The sequence below is a fragment of the Brachycentrus maculatus genome, unplaced genomic scaffold (assembly GCF_059751285.1).
Source record: "Brachycentrus maculatus isolate JH-2025_06_01 unplaced genomic scaffold, ASM5975128v1 h1tg000311l, whole genome shotgun sequence".
Taxonomy (NCBI): domain Eukaryota; kingdom Metazoa; phylum Arthropoda; class Insecta; order Trichoptera; family Brachycentridae; genus Brachycentrus; species Brachycentrus maculatus.
The window spans coordinates 597,332-615,433 of NW_028281061.1; the positions used below are offsets into that span (position 1 = coordinate 597,332).

General features: G+C 32.7%; 1 protein-coding gene across 2 annotated transcripts in view; it reads right to left on the reverse strand.

The window, feature by feature from the left end:
* Window positions 1–14,261: 14,261 nt before the first annotated feature.
* The window catches only part of Eps-15 (Epidermal growth factor receptor pathway substrate 15), a 43,123-nt gene continuing 39,282 nt past the window's right edge, over window positions 14,262–18,102 (reverse strand). For both annotated transcript variants that reach the window (XM_088268068.1, XM_088268069.1), the window contains exon 17: window positions 14,262–15,896. In XM_088268068.1, coding sequence (XP_088124194.1) covers window positions 15,114–15,896 — 783 coding nt within the window. In that variant the 3' untranslated portion in view covers window positions 14,262–15,113. The remainder of the gene's footprint in view (window positions 15,897–18,102) is intronic.

Here is an 18,102-nt window from a genome sequence, read left to right on the forward strand (position 1 = left end):
TCATAAATATTTATTTTCACCCCCCCTGGGAATCGAACCCGGGACCTCCAGCATGGTAGCTAAACACGCTAACCATTACAGCACAGAGGCGGACAACATCCCCTAATCGTTTATCGAATAAACATACACAAAATTAATATTTGTAAGGTATGAACTGCATTTTATTATATATTATAATGTAAAATGTATACAAAATTCACTCACAGTCGCAGGAACTTCCATCCAAAAGAGACAATCCATGTAAGTTCGACATAAGCTAATTTCAATTGCTAAAAACCCAGCAATCTAACTTCTCCACTTAAAGAATAACGTCTCTATTGTATGTAGGTACATATGAAGAATATATTACAAATACCCAGGACTAATTGAAATGAAACATTTCTCAAATTAATTTTCTGATTGGCGGGAATCGAACCCCTGTTGCTAGTTTTGCGGTCGACTTTCTACCCAAAACGCCACGAAGCCCGCCCTCAAAGGTTATTAAAGGTATATTTTTCTGAACTCAAAACCGTGATTCAGAATAATCAGTTTAAGGCCCAAAATACGAGATAAACCGCAACTTAATTTTCTTTAAAACCAAGTAACATTTTAAGTAATTTTTTTTTCTTTTCTTAAAATACCGTTTTTGTATTAATAAATGAAAAATATTTTCTTTGAGATAAATACATGGTTTTGAAAATAAAAGAGTAATTGCAAAGTAAGGAGAGTCAAAGAAATGATATTTTTTTTTTTAAATACAGTTTCTGAAAGACTGAAAATTCCTTTTTTTTTTAGAACTGCATGATAAGCACGACCGACCTCTTGCGCAGTTGTCTGAATTTGAATTCTGCGAATTCCCCCGTAGGCAGATAACTAGTTTGCATAAACTCATTGCATAAGTAAAAAAAAGTTCAAACGGTCAATATATGTGCCGCCTACTTTCAAAATCCGCCAGATCCAATTTTATAGGATTTTAAAGTAAATACTCTTATCGGAATGCCAATTGTGAGTTTTATTGTTACAAATATTTATAAACTTGAAAACCCTGCTAAAAACTACTTAAAAACAGCGTTGTATTTCGAATTCCGCTATATTCATGAAACTTGCCTTCTGACCCATATCGGCCAATCACAGAGCGGAGATAGGTCTAATATTAAGCTGACGTCATTATCGGTTTGTCTCGTATTTTTTAATACTGAAAAAAATTCTAGAAAAATGGGAAATTCTCTATTTCATAATATTTTATCGAAAGATAGACAAATCTTTGAAACATAAATGTCAGCCGGAGAATTTTATTTTTTATAAAATCGACTTACATGGATCTGGCGGATTTTGAAAGTAGGCGACACATATCTTACATATCAAACCTTTTTATTCTCATACCATATCCAACTGCGAACGGTTTTAAACGAGTAAAAAGGTAGTTGGAGAAATAAAAGAGGGGTTACAATGAAATAATTTTAATGATACATGTACAATACATTATATTATTATTTAATGAGTCCACAACAAGTTTCAAATTGTCACATTGTCAGTGTTAAATATATTATATTGTTTATACCAAGTTTTAATACATTTTATTGCGGAACAATAAATATTCAACTTACATAACCTAAAAACAAGATAAGTGTCTTCGTTAAACAGGAAAATCAACAGCTTAAATAGTTTATACACATCGATTCTTCAGTTTCGTAAGCAAAATTGTGAACAATAAAATTAATCTCTAGTAGCGATACATTCGACGAAACAGCACTAAATTGGTCTTCAATAAAAAAAAATATATTAAAAAAAATTCACTTGTATTAATTAATCAATATACTGCATTAAAATTTGAGTAAAATAAGTTTAAATAAAATTAAAACAATTGTTTACTTGACGCCAGAACTACCAAGTAGCCATTCTAACTGGTCAAATTACCTGTATATATATATACACACATATATTTATATATATATATATATATATATATATATATATATATATATATATATATATATATATATATATATATATATATATATATATATATATATATATATATATATATATATATATATATATATACACTTTGTAGGTTCGTTAGCAGAGGGCTGATATTTGTAATATATAATCATTAATTTAACATATTCACAGATCCTTTTTTCTTATTTGAGTCACTGGAAATGATACATATTATGATAGATTTTTTTTTAAATAATCATTAATAAGACTCATATAATATGAGACATTTTTGAACAGCACCCTCAAGAAGAGCTGTGCGATGGTGACTTATATGTCATTAAAAGGAAATATTGCATAGTTCAACCCAAAACATATGTATTCTGTTTCATACAATTAATATTTGAAACAGTAGCTTTGTGATGTACTATTTCGTAACATAGAAAATAGCATTGTTATAAAATCACTATATCACTTATTATAATGTCGACCTGTTTCAAAGCAAACAGCTACTTCCTCAAGAATTAATTAGTCTTGAGAAAGAAATTATTTGCTTCGAAACCATCATAGTGAATAAGTTATAAAGTGATTTTATAACAAAGTTATATTATATTTCACATACAGAAATATACAAAATCACACTCACATCTATTCCCACCATGTGATGGCTCGAATTTTACATCAGTTAATGTAATTGTCTTTTCCATACAAACTGTTGTTTGGCTGACAGCTACAGCTGCCATTTCCCGAATAGAGACGTGATTTAGATAGCCATAGGTCATAGTAATCAGAGAGTGAAATACTATAACCATTTTCCAGTTAGATGCACTTTTCCTAGGTATGGACTGCACATTGGCACTTCTAGCGTTAAGAACTAATACGGAACAATAATGTATAATACACGAGGGCTGTTTAACTTCGTAAATCGAGTAACACAAATTAGTAAAATTATCTACAGAGTAAAATAAAATGATACATTTTTGCTAAGTGGACTAATAAATTTCTAGACTATACAAACATTGAATGTTTACAATATACAAAGGATTACACATGTTGCTCACTACTTTCAACAGCGTCACATAACAAAAATTGACAATTTTCAGTTGTGCATGTTTTCCGAATGCCCAGAAAATGTACTATTTCCCAGCAAGCCGCATATTTTTAACCTTATATTTACCCGCTACAGGGTAGAAAGTGTTGTTTTTGCATTTTGAAAAATGGTATTGTTTAATACCATTTAGTGTTATGTGTTTTGTCCGCCTCCGTAGTGTAATGGTCAGCACACTCGGCTACCGTTCTAGAGGTCCCGGGTTCTATAAGTGATTTTTTCACTGTAATATTTATTCAATACTACCCTGGACTGGTACCTGAAGCGGAGGGCTGATCACCTTTCCTTCATATGTAAAACGATCAAGATAACACTGCGTTTATATGACGCAGTGCCCTATGCACCATTGGGGTGCGGATAAGGGTTTTATTATTATTATTATTATTGTTTAATTATTTTTTTAAATATGTATGAAATATTTTTCAAATGGAGAAAAAACATTAAGGTTTTACCTAAAAAGATCTGTTGCACAGTAAAAAGTTGAATAAGTGGCTTGATATTTATTTTTAATACATTTCATTATATTTTATAACTTTGAAAATGATCTCCTGAAAAACCAAGTTTTTTGATATATGACGTTGTTGAAAGGAGTGAGCGAAGTGTAAATATATTTGATTGATACAATCATAATGATATAACGGGTAAGCGATCTTGTTTCTGTAACCTCAACTTAATCTAGTCACGTTATTTAGTTCCTTAATTAGGCTATGAACATTTCTGAGGGCTTAACGCAAACAGTATTTACCATTCCGACTATTTATATGATTTCCAACATTTATTAAAAACAGGTTTTATTAATTGAAGCTTGAATGTTACAAACAAACATTGAAAGCTTTCAAATTTAAATGATTATTTATATTATGATTTTCATAGCCATGATTGTAGAAAGGGAGAAATACATTGGCTGTTACAGTGAAATCCGGCTAATCTTACTTTTATCGCTAGAAATTTAACTTCATGTTTATGGAAGAATCAGTTTTTCAAACACATTTTAGGCACTTTCTAAACACTTGTGTAAAGTATAATGCAACGGTCAGATTTAGTTGTCAGGCAGGTGTAGACATCATCTATTTTTAATTCTTTTTTTTTAAACGGCAACCCTAGTCTCAACCAGTACTCAACCAATGACAGGAATGAGCAGCATCTATCTCTCTTAAACCGTAACAATTTCATTTCCATCTTTATTTATTGTATTATGTTTGGAATTGTTAATAAAACCAAAAAGTTAAGAAATAAAAGTACTTTTTATCATCTTTTGCCCGCATCAATATAATATTTTTTTCAAATACCTAGTTATACACATAGTACTTCGATATCTATGAGACCAGCAACTATAAGCTAGGAAACTAACCCTGCCACTCTGGTTCAAGTTGGTACCTAATTATATCAAATGGTGCCAACATAATAAAATCCTAGTAACAAGTGTTTTTTGTTAGCACAAAAAATTTGTGAAAAAATTAAAAATTTTACAAAAACAAGCATACAAAAAAAAATCACTGTAGCAGCCAATGTACTATGGGATAATGACAGTAAAAATTATTTTAAACACAAATACATATAAAAAATTATTGTTTGAATAATTTTAGAGATAATTATTAAAGTATGACTTTGTTTCATAATAGTAAACACTTCAAACATTCCATTCTAATGATATGAACCTTCCGCGTCCCAAATAAAAAAAATTCTATCATTATTGATACTTATGTATGTACAAAATCCAATGACATCAAATTAATAAGATCAAGCTGATGCTTTAATAAGTATGCACGCCGAGATATATCATTGTCTTCCCGGCGCCACAAAACATTGGAAACTATCTTGCCAACATGCGAGTTCTTGCAAACTAAACTGTATTCGAGGAGTGAGTTAACTCAGGATAAATTCAAGTGAACATATGTTTCGTCATAGATAAACTAAAAATTAATAAAAACATAATAAAATGTGATGAAACTGTTTTAGTACTTTTTCAACTATCTGTGTCGCCAGAACAAATAGCACTTTATTAAAATTTGAATTGAGAAAAAGAATCATAGATAATTTGCAGACGATATATTTTATACAAAGAAAATAATATGTAGCAATAGACTTAGACTGTCTTAAACAAAATTTGAATTGAGAAAAAGAATCATAGATAATTTGCAGACGATATATTTTATACAAAGAAAATAATATATAGCAATAGAATTAGACTGTTTTAAACATCAACGATTTAAACAAGTATTCTTTTAATGAGAATTTACTTAATAGAAATATACAATGAGTTCAATTCTCTATCTACGAGGACATTAGTTAAGTATATATTTTATGAATCTCTTGGTCACGAGGTACTAAATTGCTACAAGTACATATATGTATATATTGAAACAATCCAAATATTACCTATACTCAAATTAGCGTGCCTATAAATTATTGCTTGCATTTCATCAAGTAGGAATAATTCCGGTATTTTAAACAGAAAACGAATGAAGGAATATCTCGCTTGGTCTGGGCAACTTTTCTGACCTCTCTTCAAACACGGCGGTGCACAAAGCTCTGCCTCAAATCGACGCAGAGTCAAGTTAAAAAACAGTAACATGAAGGCAAGGCAAAAGGCAGTCCTGCGCTTCCGATTTTAAGGGCTAGTAGGGCACAGACGACATCAGTGACGGGACGAAGGACATCACTGCAATATGGGAAAGGAAATAGAAGAAGAATAGAAGTTAAATGAATTAATTAATAAGAAGGAGAATAATAGCAAAGGCTAGGGCACTTACGGTTGCAAAAATATTATATTTATAATAAAATCCATTCTCAAGTGTATAGAAGAAAAGAATATAACCAATATTCAATGATTTTACAAATGTATAAATCGATACATAATATGGCCCCAGAGTATCTAAAAGAGGAGTGCATTCCAGATGAATTGGATGATAAACGTCTTAGCTACAATAACTACTATAGATAATGTGATCTACCAGCTCGCAACCAGTAATCGCACTAAATTTAGCAAGCGTGCCTTTCCTGTTGTGGAACCGATGCCATGAAATGCTCTTCCGCCAAAAGTTAGTCAGTTGAGTGGGATGATCTTTTGAAAAAAACATTAAATGTTCATCATTTCCACACAATCTCCTTTGCCCCAATTAAATCACAGTGAAATGCCCTTATTACAAGGGAAATAGTCTATGCATCATATTACGAGGGCCCAAGAAAGATGTACGTATAAGAGCACAAGATGCATCTCCTAGCTTGAGAACTTGAGAGAATGGTTCTTCGGGAGAACCCAGTCATTGTTCAGAATGACTGCTGGAAAAAATGCAGATTATTAGAAGATATTGTGAAAATGAGCTGATTGAAGCCAGACAAAGCGATATATTCCTGTAGTATAATGAGCAAATGACTGTTTCAAAATTATTTGCAATTTATACTGAAATGACTAAACAACATGTAGGATTATTATACTGATAGTATATATTTTAATTGAGCAGCATGTAAAAAAGTTAAGTATTCAGCTAAAAAAAGAGAGCTAAGTAAAAAAAAAACACATTATTTGATTCGGCAGTCACTTTGTGGTAATATCTATTAATTTTTAATTTAAATTTGACTTGGTAAATACCACCATATAGTAACTAGTATTTATCAAGTAAAATTTCAATTCAAAATGCAATAAACATGTTTATAAAGAGCCTTAAATACAACAATTATATAACCAGAATATTTAAGGGGACAATTATTGGCCTAGTTCTCATTTAATATTAAATTAATTTAGGATGCCGTTAAAAAATAAGATATGTAAACTCGTTTTTTAAGTACAAAAGGCATTCACATATTTTATTAATATTGGTGAAAAATTATCGCTTTATGATATGACAATGTACTTTAAAAAGTTTATTCGAAATATCAAATTGAGGGTTATACATCGCAATTGCAAAACTCCAACATCATGTGGATTTTAGGACTCAAAAGTTCTTGTGATTAGACCTATGCACTGTTGAAATCAATCTGCATTTATTTGGATATTTTAAAAATTATTTCTGTACCCGACAGATTCTCCAGTCCTTTGGACACGTTGCGCGTGGCAACGAGGATAGCCTGGAACGACTAGTTGTGATCTGCCTGGAGGGAAAGAGAGGGAGAGGAAGATCCCCACACGATGGACCGATCAAATTAAGGCAGCAGCAGGCACCTCAGTGGTTGGGGCGCTACGTGCAGCGCAGTCAAGGGATAACTGGAGAAGAGTCATTGCTTCTGCAAGGGTCACAACCCCCAGCAATGAGAAATAAGACGGAGAAGAAGAAGAAAAATTATTTACTTTACACTTTTCTACCATACTCTACGTTCTGCTCAAATCAGACTGTTCCATATTTTTGTCGGTAGGTTACTGGAACATTGATTTAATATCAAGATGTGCCGAATGAACTTTTTTTATTATTTTCCATTCAAAGGAAATGTTTTCATTCATTTAAAAAATTCTATACATGTAGATTAGTAATGTTTTCAAAACACAGCTCTAAGTTGACACGTGTGGTTGCAGATTTGCAAATACGACGTACAAATGATGTCAAATCAATAATAAAGATGCTAATAATATGAATAAGTAAGTAATCAACTGGGAAAATATTACTTGACTAAGTGATTACCGTTTGTATTGTCAGCAATTATTAGTGCATTCATCTAACCGCCATTGCTTACTAAATTGGTACAATTATAATACTTTTACCGTCATTTCTATCATTCAAATAGCTAACCAACCGAAACAAAGTGGAGATGTCGCAATATGAATATGACTGCTAGGCTACGATGGGTAATGAACAATGTAAAAACTATGTGTAACATGTCAATTTTTACAGAAAACTGTTAATATTTATTATTATTATTGATATAATATATTTATTTATTGTTAACAATATTATTATCTGCAAACTCAAGCACGATTATGGGAGAATACTCAGAGCAATCTCAAGCATTGTATTTTCCTAGATAACTCTTGTCATAAATTCTTTACTTAGGAATTATATATTTACAAAATTAGTCCCAAAAAAAATTATTGTTATTTACAATATGAAGAATATTGAAATTAAAAATGATGAGGTTTAGACAATAGAATATTAAGTGATGTAATTTTTGTACATGATTTTGGGTCTAATTATATAAATATATATTTTGAAAGTAAAGAACTCATGGTGGTAAAAAATACTTGTTGCGATGCCCCTTAAACGGGAGACAATATTATGGTTGCCATTACTTTTATACACGATCCAATATCCACACTGTAAAAAATACTTGACCTTGGCTAGAAAAACAAAAAAGTCACATGTCAATGTGTAAATTTTGTATGGACAGTGTTGTGAGTACACAAATGCAAGACATGTTGACACGCCTGCATATGGAAAGATAAAATAAATATATTTAAGTGAATCAATCACTTATATTTATTTGACCCCAACGGGAATCTAACCCGGGACCTCAATGGTAGAGGACAAATCCCCAAACCACTACACTACTGATCACAAAAATCATAATAATAAAAGAGACAGCAACCATAATGCATTTGGAAAGGATGTCTCGCGTTTGCCCGATGGAGCATGCGTTTACATGAAAGCAACAACATTAATTTAAAATGGTACATTTAAATATGCAAACTTTGTGAATTTACCCCTTCAACTGACCTCTTAACAATCAAAATTAACTGCTATAGTTATCTCCACTTAATTACACGTTCCTAGGAAAGAGATAACAATGATTTATAATATAGTCGAGTGCAGTCACGCAGAGAAAAAACTAGGCCTCCTAAAGTCAAAGAAACATCAATTTTATCAATTTTCACGAGATTACAAATCTGTCAAGGCTTCCACAGTGCACAGCTCAAAACAAACTTAATTATTTTTGCTACACAGCAAACACTCGAAAATGGAGTCATACACATGACTCCATTTTCGTGAATCAAATATATTTTCTCTTATCACTGGAGCCGCCGAGATTACACTATCCCAATTTGATAATTTAACTTTCTTCCTTCGGGATTATTCAGACAGATATGAGCCAATAATCAATAGCCAAGTTATACGTAAAATATCATTACAATATGAATTTTCCGTCTTGCGAAATTGAGGTTTGAATCACGAGTACAAACAGCTCATAAATGCCATGTTTTTGAAGATTATTTAAGAAAAAGCTTTTGCACCGTCTGAAAAGGCAAAATATCTCAATTGAGTAACATTTCTCTGTCCTTAAGAGGCCAAACTGTCGGTAAGGACAGCGAACATAGTGTTTCTGTATACATATTCAAGAAAGGTTTATACATTTAATCCTAACCCCGCCCCCAACTAGCAAGGGGGCGATTCTAACAAAGAAACAGACTCCGAGCCATCGCCAGCAGCAAGACACTAGATATATGTATTTACACAATTACATGTACTAAAAGCCTAACTTAAATGATTCAGTTGTTTAGCGTAAGGAAAAGCTGGGACACCCGAGGAAATAACAGCTAAAGAGACATACTTATTTATGATTTAACAAAATTTGTCATTGCTACTAGTTGTTTATTTGTTTTTTTATTTTTTATTATCACTTCTAGTTTAGGGAAAGCAGACTCCCATTGATAGACGAGTCTAAAATAAATAACAAATGGAAAAAAATATTTCCTTGATAAAAATTTTTTTTAAGTAAATACTTTGTGACCCACCTCAAAATCTAGGTGCTAAGGAAAAGATGATTTTTAAAATTTATAGAATAAAACGCATATCTTTTGGTTCAATTATTCTTTTACATTCATTTGATCTTCTTCTTCTAACCCTTATCCGCACCCAATGGTGTATAAAATACTGCATCATATAGCAGCAGTGTTATATTGACCGTTAAATACATGAAGGAAAGGTGATCAGCCCCGTGCTCAGGTACCAGTCCAGGGGTGCATAAAATAAATATTAGTGATAAATTATATTAATTATCGCCCACCCCTGGAAATCGAACCTGGGACCTCCAACACGGTAGTCAAATACGCTGACCACTACACTACGGAAGCAGACAATTGTTTTGATACCCAAACACAAATATTTCAATTCGACATATATTTTCAGGTAAGCTAAAACATATGTATCAATAAGAATCAAGTTGAAACGTGTGAGGTATTAAATGTATGACATGATCCGTCATTTGACGACTCTGCTCATTGAAAATTTAGCATCCAAAGGATAATTTTATATTGAGTGTATTTTCGCTTTAAGTAATATGTCATCAGCAGATAAAAATAAAATAAAACAAACTAGAAGTGAAAATAAGGACTGACAATGTTTGTTGAATCACAAACAACAAGTGTTACGACGATAATGGCATATTGATCAATACATCAAGTCAATATATATATGTACATTAACATTTACACAACACTCGTATCCGACACACTTTATTTAATGCTCCAGGCTACGTCTAACTTTCTTAATATTAACTATTCGTTAAACCATAATAATATCCAAGCATTGCCGTGTTTTTTTATCATTTTTTTAACAATTCATCTTTGGTAAGAGCTCAGATATCCACTTACATACAAGATATTGTACTATATCGTCTCGGATAACCAATCAGTGCTGCAGTCTTGGGGGGTGCCATTCGATACCACGAGGTTAGCTACATCTAGTCGCTACCGTAGAAACCCAATCCTCTGAAGGACGAGTGCGATAAAAAACCATCCGTACACCATGGCGAATATCATATACGTATTATAATTACATCCAAGGTAATGATATAACTACTAACGTCCCTGTGATCATTATTCTTAGTGCTTTAGCTAGACTCGAGGTTCAATAATGGGGTCTTTTCACAAAGTTTTGTGGACGTTCTTAACTAAAATACCTTAGCGCTTAGTCACGCATATTGATTCTCGGAGATGTTGTACTTGAAACAGCCTAAAAATAACTGACGGATCTGATCAAATAGATCACGAAGCACTGCATATTCGGAGCTCTAGGCTTATCTACTAAGAGAAATTGCAGATAGCTAATTGTTCACAATTTCACCTTTATATATACTGAACACTGTGTACTTTTATGATACTGAACTTTTTTCATCTTTGTTTTCTTACTCAATTGCTCTCTCGGGATATCAGGCACAAGGCATATGCTTCAGTTCCATTCCCCGGTCTTGGACCGAGTTGCAACTGTCGATTCCTGCTACTGCCAGCTTCTTGCGACTTCTCGTTAATTCTGGCAATATGTCTGGCAAGACACTGAAAATGTCACAAACGCCGCACTGAGCTTCATCCATAAGAGCGCAAAACATACATGCACAACAGTATCCGTAACATCAGAGATCCATTGTATGTCAAAATGTTATTTCGACGATGTTTGATCTTTTTTAAACCAAAATGAACTGAGGGTTGATATTTTTTTTAGAGTTCTTAGATAAACTTATATGTAGGTTGCAAAAAATGGATCTAAAAGAACGTTATAAATCTATGTAAATTTTTACATTGTCATAAACAGACACTGGCACTCCTACTCATTCTACAGGCAAGTTTGTCAAAACGTATTAAAAATATTTGCGCTTTTTCGCTGTGACCATTTAAAATATTCATATTTCAATCCTCTCTAGAAAATCCATCAAAAGACAAGTTTTTTAAAGTTTTTTTTAATATGTGAAAAGACCCCATTAAAATAACTGTTACGCAACAGTGACGGTGATGTAAAAGTGCTCAAGTCACATGTGACGATATTATTACAACATAATAATTTTATTACATATAACCATTAACAATGCAAGTTTCGGAATCTCCCGAATATCTCGACGAAGCTATATGACATTTATTAAACAGGTAGAAAATCTCACTTTCAACTTCCGTTAGGCCCTAAAGTTTAAGAATCGCAACCCGCGGACATATCGCTAGGAAGAACCGATCCGTACAAATACATCCTAAGTGACTTAGTGATTGTCACAAACACTCCGATGCGCTTCAAGCGAGAGCGATCAGAATAGGCGAACTTCGCCTCAGCAATAATCACGACACACATCATTATTTTTAAGCGACAGGAATGTCAGAGTATTAAATAAATAATAGCATATGAGAATAATATCGATTACATCTCCATTGATATTTAGTGGCACGACAAATGAATAATGTCGGATCTGCAGTAAATGCATGATTCTTAATGTCTCACCATTATACAGCTTACACAGGCACCACAATGCAGTAAAACTCATTAATTCAAATTAAAAGGGCTAAAATTGCATGGAGAAAAAAATCACCCATTTACCATATAAAAGTTTAAAAAAAATTAATGAAAGATATTTCTAAAGTACACTCAGACCTCGCTTTGTGTCGTCTAACTTTGCCTTGTTTCAAAGTTTTACTTTTGTTTTGGTATGTAAATATTCTTCTTTAACATTAAAGGACTGAATGAAAAATACGGTAACGTATCTTTGATATATTATTTCGAGAAATAAAAATACTTTGTGTTCTGATCCACTCACATTTTTATTAACCAATTAGTTTCGGCAACAACCTGTTGCCCTGTTTAGGGTTTCATTTATTACTTGAATTGCTTGAAACCCTGAAGAGGGCAACAGGTTGTTTCCGAAACTAGTTGGTTAATAAAAATGTGAGTGGATCAGAACACAAAGTATTTTTATTTCTCGAAATAATATATCAATATGATCCACAAAGTTAATGCTTTCAATATTCAAAACACCTATCTTTGATGTTTATATGATTTTCAATGGAAAATAGCAATTCACTTTGTGTCGTTTCAATTTCGCGCCGCGATATTTTGGAACGTATCTACGACGCACAGTGAGGTCTTAGTGTAACGTGTATCTTTTGTAAATAAAACAACAAAGAATGTGAATAAAGTCAGAAATTTAAATAAACTATAAAGAATTTATTCAAATTAACATTTTTTTAATCATCTTGTTTTATTACTTATTAAAATCAGCTCAGGTAGCGGATTATTGATAGATATAACTCACCGTGATTTATTGAAAAGTATTTTTGCAATCGTAATTTTATATGGAATTTTGGAGCCTAATTTTGATCGAATTCTGAATTATTGGATGAGAATTCTGAAATATATTCCAAATTACGGAGGCCTTTAATTACCCTTTATTCAAAATTCAGTAATTCTACTACATTTAATTTTAGGGAACAAATGTCATGTTTTGAAAAGACAAAACAGTGCACAATTATTCTTTATCAATTAAATTTTTGAATTTATTATGACTTTTGTAAATAATTCTCCAGATATTACTTCCCATTTCCAGCGGGTCATTCCAAAATACAATATTATGTTACAACCCTCAAATTCTCCACCAATAATTCAAAATCAAAATTAACATATTTATTTTCGCCTGATAAAATATGTAGTATCATCAAAGACTAATCAAGTTTCCTCAAAAAAATAATATGTATGTAATAAGACGCATGCATGTCGATAGAAAAATAACTGTAATAGAAAAAAAATCCCAAATCTTTTGAAGCGGCTAATATTTTGAAGGGACAGAGTAACCCATTTATGAACAAACTAATGTGATTTGTTCAACACGTTATTATCCAAAGAAATTTAACACCAACAATCATCTACAACTCCACCTATACTGCTTTCAAACACTACTTATCTAACAGTTGGCATAATTCTGTGGTGAGATTAAGTAAGTCACAAAATTCATCGAACAAATCACGCAAAATATTCAAGAAATCACGTAATTCATTAAAAAATCATGTAATTCATTGAATAAATCACACAATTCACTGAATAAATCACTTAATTTATTTAACAAATTATGTAACTCTTTGAACAAATCACGTAATTTATTTAAGAAATCACTTAATTCATTGAAAAAAATCACTTAATTTATTTAACAAATTACGTCCTTCATCGAATACACACCTAATTTATTTAACAAATCACTTAATTTATTTTAACAAATCACGTGATTCATTGAATAAATCATGTGATTCATTGAAAAATCACTTAATTTATTTGACAAATCACTTACTTCATTGAATATACACCTAATTTATTTAAAAAATCACTTAATGTATTTTAACAAATCACGTGATTCATTGAAAAAATCATGTAATTCATTGAACAAATCACATTATTAGCCGCTTCTATCGAAATTTGACTTCTGACAAAATGGCACTTATAGAGTTAACATAAAATTAAATTCAACAGTGTTTAAATCTTATATAACTAAATTAAATGTAAGAATTAAAATATAGATTCATACTGTACATGATAATTAAAATATACAAATTTAATTCAACGATAAACAAAATATATTAGAAATAGATTTACACATCAGGTATAAATAATACACGAAAATATTATAATAAATTAGATCACGAAAAGGTACTTTAAACATAACAGATAATACTGGAATTTTAGTAAGAAAGGAACTCACTGCGGAGTGGTTGAAAAACAAAACAAACCAAGCCAGATTTTTGAGTAATTTCAATGAAAAATGTTCTCTGGCATAATTACTAACATAAAGATATGATTTTATTATTAAAAACTATTATTTTGTTTAGTTATTGCTTGTTAATATCAGCTTTAATTCCAAGAGAACATTTTTTCTGTAAAATCTACAAAAATGGATGGCATATTTTAATTTTCAACCGCTTTATTGTTCTGTTGTGTCTAATACATACAAGGGTGAGGCATCATTGCAATACAACCCCTCAGAGTCAAAGAAATGTTTATCAATTATTAATATTTTACGTATGAAACAAAAATTATATCTTTACTTTTTTCAACGATTGATTCGGCAGTCACTTTGTACCAATATCTATCCATTTTTAATCAAATTTTACTTGGTAAATATCACAATTTCTTAAAATCCGTATCGGTGTTTGATAATGATGCGGAATGTATCGAAACATGTGTCATAATAGATTTTCAGAAATATTTATATTTACTATGTAAAATTTTAATTAAAAATGTATCTTTACTGGTCGAATGCAATAATCATTTTCATAAGATCATGAGAAATAACATTTCCAGACCAAATGTTTTGTTCACTACTCTAGATTGATTGCTTTGATTAAGGTGACTGTTTGATTGACCTCAGGGGCTGAATAGTGAGTAAGTAGGCTTCAGTATGCAGTAACGAGTGTTTGGGATTATTGATTTCTGATGCTGAGCGCGACCGCCATCTGCAGCTCCTGGTCCTCCTCCTGGCGGCGCCTCCGCCTGTCCTCCTCCAGCCTCCGGCCCTCCGCGGCCGCCCACGCCAGCTGCTGCTCCTCGGAAGGGAACAGGCTGGGCGCGGACGGGGCCCCCTGCGGGCTCTTGCTCTTGTTCTTCCGCCCCAAGTTGCCGAGAGTGAAAGACTTCCCGGCGGGCTTCGGAGACTTCTCCTTCTTCTTATCTTTAGAACTAGATTTGGTCTTCCCGGTCGACCACGGAGCGAGCTGAACCGAGTTCTTTGGCTGGGAACTGTCGGAAGTGTCGGCCCAACCGTCCGTGGTGGCCCAGTTATCGTTGCTATCGGCCCGGTTCCCGCCCCAAGCGGCCCAGGATTGATTGTTGCTTCCTATCGGGGCCGACACGCGACCGCTCTTACTGAACGGATCGTTCAAAGGCAACGGCGCGGATTGCCGCCCGTTAAACGCGTCGTTATTATTCTTTTCGAACGTTTTAGACGTGGCGAAGAAGTCGTCGGTCTCGAAAGCGGCGAAACTCGAGTTTTTATTGGAATCGCCGGGCGCGGGAGTCGGGTTGAAAGCGGCGAAGGAATCTCGGTTGTTCTTCTCGGGGTCCAAATCCGGGGCATCGGAAAAGGGGTCCTGGAGATTGAAAGGGTCCTCGTAGCGATAGTCCCTGAAGGGGTCCTCCGTGAAGTCCATCCTGGTTTTGGGTTTGGGGCTGGCGGAGAAAGTGGCCGCCTGACTTTTACCGGGAAGCTGAACACACAAGGGTATTTACATTTGAGGATGATTTTAGTTTGCGCGGTGTTTGGATAGCGTGCCGACTGTTTGCCCCCTCCCCCTCCCCCCATGCCCGGGGGATGCCTCATGCTTCTAGCTCCCCTCCCCTTAAAGCTGGAAAAGAGACAAGACAAAAGGAATAGTGTTAGTAACGTGTCTGAATGTTTCTAGTTACAGAATAGCGGATATTTAATCAACCTTTATTTACTACGGTAAATACAAAATTATCCTTAAATTGAAATAAATATTTTAAGACATCCGATTACATTCATCAAAAGACATCTTGAAACTTTAAAAGCGAAGCTTTCATACATAATTATACAACCAGGGATCCACAATTATTACAATATATTAAAATTTCTAAAATATATTAAAATTTCTCAAAATAAAAGTAAAATTGGTAATGTACGCTTTTAGTACGAGCAATAAAGACATTTTCTCATCACGTCTCGGCAAGGGAGTTTTTGCAAACAAAATTGCATACAAAGTGTACAATTTTGTACACTTTAAACCTTTTTCTCGTTTTAAATTTTTATTTTTTTTGACAATTTAAAATACTACCCAATAATTAGTGGGAATAAAGATGTGATCATAATCGCAAAACAGAAAGCGGCTTTTAGTAATCGTCAACCGTCAGTTTTGCCAAAACAAATAGGTTTATTATCAAAATTTTAATGATGAAGTCAGTATTACAAAAACTGACAAAAAAAACTACAGATAAAGAAATTCACAGATGTCACTACAAGTCTAATTTTGAATTATAAATGTGGATACTATGTCTAGCCCATAATCCTTCAAGACCAATTAGTTTGAGCAATAAGTCTCTACCATAATCACTTACAAAATTGAAAGTATGTTTAATTGAATATGATCACAAAAAAAAAAAAAAAAAAATATATATATATATATATATATATATATATATATATATATATATATATATATATATATATATATATATATTTAAAACCCTTATCTGCACCCCAATGGTGCATAGGGCACTGCATCATATAAACGCAGTGTTATCTTGATCGTTTACACATGAAGGAAAGGTGATCAGCCCTCCGCTTCAGGTACCAGTCCAGGGTAATATTGAATAAATATTAGAGTGAAAAAAAAACACTTATATTTATTTGATCCCCCCTGGAAATCGAACCCGGGACCTCGAGAACGGTAGCCGAGCGTGCTGACCATTATACTACGGAAGCGGACAATTATAATCATACTTTATTCAAGGATCCCTGTTTGAAGAAAAGAAAGGCAAATAAATAATAGTCCAAAAAATAAACTAAAAGTTTTACCGAGCAAAGCTATGGACAAGAACTAGAAACATAAAGATCTAATTGTTACAATACTTGCTATGCGTAGTGGAATGCACAGTGGTCAGCCAAACACCTATACACCAAAAATAAAGTAAATAAATAAATAAAACATAAAAAATGAAGGGGGAGGGGTTCTAAAAACAGTAGTCTGGAAAAAAAAATTAAAAACAAATAAAAAATAACATGCAAAACATATATTTTCATAAATATGAAAGTATCATCCGTGCAATTGCAAAAATATGTCGAAGTCATCCCATTGATGGTTACAAATTGATATTTTACAGAGGTACCGTAGAACGGGACTACTTCAACTTTGATGTGTTACTTGAGCCCAACACAAAAAAAATATTTATACCGTGGTATCGATCAAAGCATTGTGACAATAAGTGTCACCTGTCAGGAAAACAATGAATCATGTCGATACGTTCATTATTGTAGACCAAATACAGATTTAGTTTTTTTTTGTACTGGGCTCAAGTAAAAGTTCAAGTAGCCCCGTTCTACAGTAATTGAAATGGTTGTCATTTGCAGTTTTTCATTGACAAATGATGAATATTTCAATTTGAATGCATGAAGACCATTAAAGCAGCTGATTGATCGTTTCAAGGAACAATTAACATTTTTTTCTTCAGGCGAACATGGCAGACATCTTCAGAAATCAGTACTATCACGGTATATCTAATTGCATTACACCAGTATTTTTTAGAGAAAATTGAAAAGATTATTAAACTTGGAAACTGTGTTTCAAATCAGTTGATGCAATTATGACAAATTATAAAAAAGATACAAAATATTTAGATAAAAAATTACGCTTTCAAAGTTTGAAGATTTTTTTTTAAAGGAATAACCCGCAAAGCTTC